Genomic DNA, 11,426 nt, shown 5'->3' on the forward strand with positions numbered 1-11,426 from the left:
AAAAATCCTTACTCACAGTTTAAAAAAATGTATACAAGAAAGTCAAATTCAATTTTTATGAGCGTTTGAAATTCATATTTTATAACATTTGATAATCGCTCAATTTCTCATGTGACGTTTTTCTTATTTTTTTTTAATTAAAAAAGGATGACTGTAGATATTTGAAAATTTAACTGAATGTTTCTATATTTTCTATATACGATAAAATGTTGAAAATAATTTGACTCTTATTGCGCTGTTTACGGACATTTTCAGATATCAATTTTTTTAGTTTTTTTTTCTATAAATATCAATAAAGTTTTATTTGTTGGGCCAAAAAGTGTAAACATTTAATAAAATGCCCCTAATATATTGTTATAATAGAAGTTGAAAAATATTAAAACTACATAGGCACAATTTTTTTTATAAGCATTTAAAGATCGAATTTTGAAAAAATTTATCAAATCTAAAATGTAATAATTATTATGAAAATTTAAAACAAGATTCCACGTAAGTAGTTAATTCTGTTACCAAAAAATCTAAAAAAATACATAAGCACAGTTTATTTTTAAAGTCATTTTAAGCTCAAATTGGGACGAAATTACATAATATTAAAAAACCTGTGGAATAACTATTTTAGTTATTTTGTTGTGATGATTGTATAATATTATTCGTGGGTACTTGAAACTTCTAAAGTATACTTTTATATATCTATGATAGTACCACGGTTTGTTGTTGATGTATAACGCGTTACCTAATGGTTATTGTGATTAATTTGAAATTTATTATCGATACCTATTATAGGTCAATTTTTTTTTTAATACTATAGACAAGTATACCTATAATAGGTATATGTCTAATATCTAGACTGACGAACCGTCTCCGCTCAGAATCGTTTTTCTTATACAGTGATATTATATCATTGAATTCAAATTTAATACTATCCATTATACAGTGACCCACTTGTAACCTACTGTATAGCAGAGCGACATCCACCTTTTTTGTTTGTTTTTCCCGGTGCTTAAAGAGACATCCACTTACCCACCTTCTTTATTAGTTAACCCGCGGAAACTTAGGCCATAAGGTGGTTTTTATACTGTGGGGGAGGGAACAGTAGGTGTAAGCACGTGTGTTTAGTTTTGGCAGATTTTCAAGTGGGAACCCGTATGTATCTGTCATGCCCGGGTGGGGGATGGCGGCACTTGTTCTTCGGACACCATGACATGCCCGAAGAAAAATGCCGCCCGTGAACCGAGGCTTGAACCAGCGCCGGTGTGCGTCACAACCGACGCCTTAGTCCGTTCGGCCACTCCGTCCCCAATAAACATAATTTATAATCATTAAATCGATTATGCAAACGATAATGAAACAAATTCTGTGACTAGGTCTTTGAAGTTTTATTTCTAGTAGGTACTAAAGACACTGTTATTATCACTGATATTGACCATATTGTATCCGTACATTTTGTTTAAATTTTTTACAATAATTTGGGAGCCGTAAAAATATTGTGAATACACAAAGGAGCCGTGGGATGAAAAAGTTTGAATACCTCTGGCTTATTGTATTTATAAAAGTTGTTTATATTTCAGAACAAAAATTAAAAACAAACTGATATTTTTATTATTTATAAATTATAATATTGAATTCAGCTAATATAATACTAACGTCCAGATAATTTTCAGATTTCTACCTATACCTAATACTTTTTACGGATTTTGTTTATACTGTTTAATTAACATTTTATAAGACTCTTATATTATTAATAACTAGTACAATAGTGTCTGTACATGACTAAAGTTTTTAAGAAATACAAATACATTACACACGTGTATTATTATTCTACAAATACATTTTAATGATAATTAATTTTAATCTAAGCCAATGTCTGCGTTCGTTATATCTTGTTGCATTAAATAGTATTGATGGCGGTCATTATTTCCGTTTTCGCGACGTGTCGTAAACAACATGTCGTACAAGTCTTTTGAATTTCTTATAGCAGCCGGTTTGTATTGTAATTTATAAGCTTCCTCGTCTTCTCTGTTTATAATATTGTTAAGCATGCGTTGATGGTCGATGTACTGTTGTAACCTTGGTGTTGTGATGGCGGATGGGATGACTGGAAACGTAGGTTTCCTTTTTCCAAACCTAATTTTAGACAACATTTTTTTGATAAATTTTATTATTTATCATTTTAATAATACTGTAGCTGATCTCAATAACATTTAGGTAATTTGAACTCTATATTTAATAATATTATAATACAGTTTATAATAAATAATAAAACATAATAAAATGGTATAGGTATTGTAAGTATTTTAATTGTTTTGTTGGTTGTGTATGATTTAGGTAAGTTTTTAACACATTAAATTATTAGTTTATATTATCATTTATGTTTGAATTAAAATATAATAACTACCTACTTTTTATCTGTGGTTTTAGTCCTCTCAGTGGGGCCAAGTACTAATATGTGTATAACATTAAATCCAATTTAATTAATTAATCAAGTAAAATAGTTTAATAATTGAAGGCGTTGAAACATAAGTCAAACAAATTGTAATTACGATATTAATTTTCTAGATTTAATTGATACTACCGTTTCATCTATATAATGAATTAGGCTGTTAAAATCAAAATAATATGTATAGGGATTCGTTTGATTAAATTAAGGTATAAATGAACTTACCTTGGACGAGAAACTACCGCCAAGTACTGTCCTAATTGGTCTAGGTACGAACGCAATTCATCTGGTGAACCGAAAGTTTTAGGTCGTGTAGGTCGAGCTATGCTTTCCACTTCAGTAGACGTCACGGGATGACAGCAACAAGTTGTAGCCAAGACCATCACATAGATGACAAATCCAATGTAGACCACAACTCTGACCATGTTAGAATTATTATTTTGATGCATGGATAAAACGTTAGATCTAATTGTATCTACGTCTGAAAAAATTATAATAGTGAATTTTTAAACAAATATATATTTTACATTACAAAATAGGTAAAAATATTGTGACGTAAACGGAAACACTTATTATGAAATATCAATTACTATTTATGTATTGTAAAATTTAAATAGCTCTGCATGATAATAACATAAATAATAATTCCAAGTAGAAGATATATTAAATTATAGCATGGGCTATAGGCTATAGTCTATAATAGAGGATAAGATTCAAATTTATTGGTAAGTTACAATATGTTGAGGTGTCTAAGGAGCCGTAATCATTAAAAAAAAGGAACCGCTAAAATCGTCTCATAGTAAAGTTAACAACATTTCATAAAATATTATATAAGTAAAATATTAATTAATTAATAAATTCTTTAATTTTTTTTTAACAACTGAATACAATTATAAATATTCATAACAAGAAATAAAATATTTAGTTAGTATTGGTTCAGTTATAATATGTTTTGGTCCTAGAAATGTATTTGTATTTTTTAAATGTTATTTAAATGTTTTATATTAAATAAACCAACTACCAAAGTCTGTGTTGATTATTTTTAATGGTTATTGGATTTTAATTGTTGTTTTACTGTAATATTTGTACTGACGTAGGTACATATTGTATTGTTGTGAGATGTAATAGTACTTGAACTTCGGCGAAGAATGCAGGTTTCGGTAAATACATATCATTGAAAAAGATAAATATACAAATATATATTTAAAATACAAATTTTATTTTTATTTTTGTGATTAAATAATTAGGTGTATTGTGGTTTTATGCTTAAAAAACTTGGTAAAGTAAAGTAAAATAAATTTAAGTTAAGTTGTATATAACTTTTAACTACTTAATTAGGAAATAAACTGTTTAACTAATATTCTTATTTTAATTAAATAAATTACAATCATAATGAAAATAACAATTGTCATTTGACTAGTACTGTAATCTGTATTGAAATATAAAAACAATAAGCTAAAAAATCCTAAACAAATAATTGTAGAAGAAAGCTCTTTACGTGAGTACTAAACGATTGTAGAAGAACATACTATATAGTGTAGGTACCATGTTATTTTTACTTTATTTTGAGAGTAACCCCATTGGAACTTTTATTAAATTGACATGTGATTTTCTTTCTTCAGTATAAAATAACAGTAGGTAGGTGCAAACCAATTTAGTTTATTAACTACTATTTTGTGAGCACTTAGTGCCGGACTGATTTAGTCAACCGTATTCAAAAGTAAACTGTAATATTCACCAATGGTTTTTACTCTTTTCAAATGTTCTTATTTCTATTTTTTTTTTACATATACATACATGATATATATTTTAAATTACGGTGTCCCGTCAAATTATCGCGGCAATATTGTCGCGGAAATAAAGTCGCGGTTCATTTCATAGCACATCAGTAATCTCGCGCGTCATTATTATCGCAAGATAACAATTTTATAATTTGTTTGTTTGGTGTACGCCTATACGACAGTATTCGTTTAGTAATATAACTTAAGTTGTCGCAAAAACGATATTATCAATTATTAAGGCCAATAATTATATGCCCTAAAAATCTATAAAATATGTATGCAGTTATACACTAAAAATTACCAAAATATGCCCTTAAAATATGCTCTAAAATAAAAAATGTTACTTAATGTAAAAAAATATGATTAATAATAATTAGCGATTTAGAGTAGATTACCTCTTTTCATAAATCAGTTGAAATACCCATAATAAGATATATGAGTGAAACAAATTAATATTTTGTAATTCCCGAGTTTTTAAAATCTTAAATATGCTCTAAAAATATACTAAATGCTAAAATAAGCCCTAAAAATTAAAAAATAAAGTTTTGTATACAGCATCGTTAGGTTATAAAACAAATTTTGGTATAAATTAGCAATTTTTTTGACCAACCGATAAAAATATGCAAATGCATCAAGTGTTGGCCTTATTAATTATATACTCGCATGAATGTACTTATTATTTTGTATTATAATATTTTTTTTTACTAAAATTGTCATGAAAACAAAATTCTATATTATTCCGATATTTTTGTACCAACGACATATTTACTTTTGCGATATTTTTACCGCGATAATATTGCCTCAATATTTTTACCGCGACAATATTTCCGCGATATTTTGACGTGTATCCTTAAATTACATATTACAATTACCTATATGCTATACCGTTTTGATTATTTTAATTTATGAATGTCTTTCATCGTCGATAAATTACTAATATCTACTAATAGATTAAAAAATGAAATGAAGAAAATCGGTGAAGTCCGTTAAATTGTATAATGTACCAGGTACCTACCTTTTTTGCCTGTATTATAAACATATGAAAAAAGCCACTAAAATATTTTAAACTTCAAACGTTTTTTTAAAATAATTAAAAATCAGGGATCTATTAGTATTTTTAATTATTATGAAGCTTATTTTGCCACCGACTACAATCAACGGACGCATTATTAAAGTAACAAAATTATAGACTTTTGACGAGTATTTTATTTTATTGTTCTGAATATACCTAATACTTACTATTTACTATTGTCCTTAACTAAGTTCTGAACATTATTAAAATTACTAATGATAGAAATAATTACAAGTGATAACGAATACTAATTCACTACCTAGTAAATTCTATAGAAATATTCATAAATAATTAGGTAACTTGTAAACAGTTAAAACTCATCAAGTGACTTGGGGACTTGCCCACCGTTGACTACATGATCTACGATACATAACTTAGGTCTTATGTTATATAATGATAATTATGATAATTCAAAATACACTATACAGTGAAACTCTGATAAGTCAAAAACCTTTAATAAGTCGAAATAAATGCCGTTCTTTTGCCTAATCTAACCTTAGTAAGTCGACAACCTTGACAAGTCAAATACATTTATTTTCACTTGAATTTGGACTTGGTTCCACTGTAATTTTAAATTGATGAGGCCCTAAGCTAAGAATCTTGGAATCATCCAAGGAACGCCCCAAACTTAAAAGTCTATTAAACTACCTACATACTAAGATAATAAGTGTAATAACATATTAGTTAGGTACCGATGGGTGAAATTATTAAAATATTAATAATATATTTATTAGATTAAGATAATTATTGCTGAGATGAGTGAAAACAGGTTTGTAATGTTAAAAAAATAAATGCACAATTTTTTTTAAAATTTCGTGTACACTAAAATCGCGTTTTTAAATTTTATTTTATAAAGCGTCCAAGAAATTAGTGGTCCATACAACAACAATATATGGCAGTGTTGTGTGAAAGTTAAAAATGCATAGGGGGCGCCATTTGAGACTGTTAAAAGTGTACGTATAGTGATTACATAATAATCCCGAGAAAGAAATACAATTAAAACATGTCAACAACGACCAATACGTGCTAGAATAACAAATTAGTATGGTGACGCTGCAAACCAGATCAGATTTTTAGTATCGACATAGTTTTTTAAAATGGAAAGTTCTTCGTATGAATTAGTATGAGGTGTATAAAATGAGCTCAACTCAGACTAAATAAATATATTTTAGTGTGTGTCTAAAACTCTAAATTCCAGTGACCAAGTATCACCCAAATGAAAATAATGATAAAATATTCCCGGTTGGATTGAAAAATTAAATAATTTCATATGAGATGAAGTTATTTGGTTTTTAAAAATAATAAAAAGATAACAATTATTTTTACAATACTCAATATTTTTTTACGTTTTAAAATAATACGTATACCTAACATATGTATAATTATAATATATGTTATTGTTTTTAAATAAAAATTACACTTTTTTTTATTAATCCCAAGAGTGCAAAAACGTTGTATTATAGTGTAATAATAATAAAAACATTTTTTTGAGAATGAAAATAATAGTAGGAATAACAAGTCATTTTTACCAGTCATCAATTAAAATTCACGGTTACACCCAACAATTTTTTTGAAGTAAAATACTTGTTATTTTTAGTACGTTTAGTAAAAAAATCTACTTCTTAAAATGGTTTGGTAATATTTATATAATTTAATATTTGGTCAAAACCGTAAATACAGTAGGATTCATATTATGAAATATTAGTGTTTTAAACTTTTAACCTTATCATACATTTATTTTTATTAAATTTGACTTGTAGATTTGTGAAGATTGTTAAGATTTTACAACAAACTTTTTAATAACGTACATTCTTACTATACTATTTATGGTTCAATCGTTTAAATGAAATAAACTAACATAAATATTAAAATATGATGTATAGTATTTACTATTTACATAGATTATATTGTAGAAATTAAAAGGTAGTTCTTTTAGAAGTAAACAATCATTTCATGGAAAATAATTTACGTTTTTGATTTATATCTTTTTACAGTTTGATGACATGTTTTAAAAATTAATTTTAGTAGTTTAAAGTTTTTCCTTTTTTGAATGTGTCCATATAATTAAAAAATATAAAAAAGAGTGCATAGGTATGTTGTTTTTATTTTTTTAGATTTCTGTAAAAAAAACGTATGAGGAACTATGAATTATACTGTTTGCTTACAATCGAATATTGTATCAACATAAATATAAACAAAATTTAAATATCTATAAATAAAACAAAAATAGCCGAGATATTATTTTAAAAATGTATTTGTATGTCAAAAATATGATAATATAAATATTTGTTGAAAATTTCATGTCTTTACTCCAGTAAAAAAAAAAAACTTATCATCGTAAAACCATTGAAAATATGTTGTAAATATTTTTTATATATATTTTCCGTAGGTAACCAATATTTTTGTACAAACGCATATACAAATAAATATAATATACTGACAATATTTTATTAATATTAGGTTTTGTTGCTATAGGTTTATCTTCAAATTATAATACTATGTGACAATATGATCTTAAATAAAGACTATTTCAAGTTGTCTATCATTTAAAATATAATTCATTTTAATGGATTAATTAAAAATATTTGTAAACTTTACGAAGACATAGGTACGAACTACAATTAGCAATAATTAATCTTTAATTTTAGTACCTGATATAAATTTTCTTCGTTAAATAAAATTAAAGCATTTTTTAATAATTATAAAAAAGAAATATAAGAAATGCTAAGTTTAGTTTTTAAATTAAATATAGGTAACCTGTGTTGAGGTATCTATTATTTGTTACAAGTTGAAATTGTATTTTCATCATAACATATTTGTTATTTTTAAGTATGATAAACAAAAAAGTTTTAGGATTTAAGAAATGTTTAATATTATTTTCATAATTCAATGATAAACAAACTTTCACAATTTATATTTGAAATTCCGTAACATAAACTTCTTTAATAAATTGGTTGTGTTGAAATATATAAATAGTAATAGTAATTTGTATATAATTTGTTAATTACGTAATACTTAAATTTAATTAAAAATGACTTCTAACTTAAATTCTAATCTTGATAAAATTTAGAATCAACATTTATTATTTAATTTATGCATTATATAGGCAGCTAAATATTTTGGTTGTATATCATCAATCTGCTATTGTAATTAAGTGTCATTAATGATTTACTTATTATTGCTCCTTAAGTTTGGCGTATTTTTAATTATTATTATTTATTAAGTTGTAAATACATAAAACAATAAAATCAAACAAAATATGTTACATTTAATAAATAAAAAAATACCTTACACAGCTAATAATTTATATAATACCTACCTATAATATAAGCATGATTTAGTAAACACAAGTAGAATGTATTTTTGTACTTTATAGAATTGTTTTATTATCCGTGCACAAAACTTAGTGTTATAACTTGTAGTTACCTATAACAGTCTAATTGTTTAGCATATATTTATACATACTTATAATATAATTTTAATGTGTATCAAAGTAATCCACGAAAATGTGTCAATTTAATCTGATTATCTACTGATGAAGTGTGAAATGTACATTCTATTAATTACATATTTAAAATAAGAATATTTACGTAGGCTACCAAGACAATTCATTCTATAATAAATAAACTTAGATATTAATTAATAATTATGAATACATTTCAAAAAATAATGCATTTAGTTGTGAAGTTATAAAGTATGCAATGATATTCGTAAAAATATAGCTAATGGCCACAGTTGATACGACTACATTCTTAAAAAAAAAAAATTGAAAAAACAACAAATTGACTATGGTAAGCATTTTAAATTAAGTTTATATATTTATATATATAGTAATTACTGTATTAAATAATGTTGTTTTACTTCTAAATTAAAATATAATAATGTAAGCTATTGCAATATAATGAAATTTCTAAATAGTTTTATCAAAATTGATTACTTTTTATTACCGAGGTACTTTAGTTCTCTACTATATGGGCACCTATTATTCCTTGTTTGATTTTAATTTTTATAATATAATTTTATTTTGTCTAAAAGTTATTGTTGCTATAATTATTTTTATTTGTTAATTTTACCCATTATTGAATATTGTTAATATTATTTCTCATATAACTTCTGTCCGTTATATGGATATTTTGAATTGGACCGTGCCCGTTTTATTTCAAAAAATAAATAAATTGGCATAACACTGTTGTTTAGACAATTTTTATGAATATAGTTAAATAGTAAATTACATTATTAAACCTAAAAAGCCCTAATAAACTATTTAAAAACATGATAAAAACATTTAAAGAATATTATTATATTACACATACTATTTATTTTATATTATCATACGTAATTGTTAATACTTACATTTTAGTAGACTTTGAGTAGGTACCTATGCAGATATTGTTGTTAAAAATAGTAAATATATGTACGTCAAGTATATACGTTTTTTTAATAAATATCTATTAAAAAGTGTCAACGCTGCTGACGATGGTACAGGAAAAGATGGTTTTCAGTAACGACTTGGGTTTATATACCCTTTTATACACGCACACATACACCCACATACATAAATGGGCGCTCCAAGTGTTGGATGGCGATCCTATGAGGGTTGTGCAACAAGTCTCTCCACCCATAATAATGTGTAACATGTATATTGTATTATTGTATATACTATATACTATTATATATATATATATATATATATTACATATACAGTTGCGTTATATCAAGAGATCGATTTTATTGGAGTAAAAATATAAAATAAAACTAAACCACTATTTTTTAATACCATATATTTGAAAGCAACAATAAAATTTGTGTATATTATGATACTTCTTCAACAATAATAATTATTCAACTCTTTCGTTCACAGCGTTTACAATGCGACCGTGGCATAAAGTTATATGGGATATTTTGATATTTTGTTAGTATATATTTTGTAAGAACTATCGACTTATATTAGTGCACATGTAGGTACTCGTATATATGTTATGTGTTAATATATTTGGTATTTCTGAAAAACGACTTAGGTATACATACAGTATATCAATTCATAATATATAAGTAGGTAGGTACCTATATATAAAAAAGATTTATTGTTTCTTGTGATAACAAAAGTCATACTAAAATGATCATAACCTCCATCTTAAACAGGTCCTATAGATACACTGTATATAGAAATAATCTTTTACAGCAAAATATATAAATAATTTTTAATCTTTACAAGAAGTTCGTATTAATATCTAAAGAATTGAGATTTTAACTGATATATAGGTATTATAAACAATTGGTGAATTCAAAATGTTAAGACAAACAAACACAGTATATAAATACAACAATAGTATAATGAATTACCTAATGTGCACTTTATATTATACTAGTATAATACATACCTACATCACGTATTACATATGTATTTATCGTTTCTGAACTTAAATCATTACTTAGACACATCCTATTGTTTTGAACGTCTGTGTGGTACTTCATGCAAGCATAATAATATACCTATGGTAGCTTTTGAATAAACTAATTTAGTAGCAAGACTTCTTGTTCTGAAAGCGCTTTCTGATATTTTATTTTTTTAATGAACATTTTTTATTACGTTTATTTAAACAATGTTATAAAAATGTTTGGCCAAATACATATTGCACGTATTAAATTATTAATCATTATTATATTATATCTTCATTAGCCATTTCTATCGACATATATTATAATATACCTATATCGTTATAGTAAATACCATAATTTTTTCCCAAAACATCGCATATAACTATTATCCGTCTTGTGCTCTTGTACCTATTTTTGTTATAAATTTATAATAGTAAACACGAATGTATCTTATTGAAGTACATATTATGTGAATAGTATAGTAATATAAATGGATTAAAATTAGTCAAAATATTTAAAAAAAATGGCATTGAGTAAAAATGTTAATTCGATGGTGATTTCAATATTTCTAAAATTACAACAGGTATCTAGGCTTAATAGCTAAATATAAAATATCAATATTTAATAAAGAATAAGTTTAAAATTTTAATTGGACTTAAAAAATAAGACTAAATAATTTGAAAACTTCATTATGTAGAAAATGATGATTGAAGTAATTATAAATTATTTCAAGATTTTACAATGGATATATTTTAAA

The 11,426-nt window shown here is 25.2% G+C and overlaps 1 protein-coding gene across 1 annotated transcript; it reads right to left on the reverse strand.

Moving 5' to 3' along the window:
- Positions 1-1,548: 1,548 nt before the first annotated feature.
- Positions 1,549-9,799, reverse strand: LOC100167699. The gene is made up of 3 exons (XM_001944830.5): positions 9,644-9,799; positions 2,663-2,918; positions 1,549-2,124 (listed from the first exon to the last, which is right to left on the reverse strand). The coding sequence occupies exons 2-3, from the start codon at positions 2,884-2,886 to the stop codon at positions 1,848-1,850; spliced, it is 501 nt and encodes a 166-aa protein (XP_001944865.2). The 5' UTR covers positions 2,887-2,918; positions 9,644-9,799; the 3' UTR covers positions 1,549-1,847.
- Positions 9,800-11,426: the final 1,627 nt, after the last annotated feature.

This window comes from Acyrthosiphon pisum, chromosome X (assembly GCF_005508785.2).
Source record: "Acyrthosiphon pisum isolate AL4f chromosome X, pea_aphid_22Mar2018_4r6ur, whole genome shotgun sequence".
Classification (NCBI taxonomy): domain Eukaryota; kingdom Metazoa; phylum Arthropoda; class Insecta; order Hemiptera; family Aphididae; genus Acyrthosiphon; species Acyrthosiphon pisum.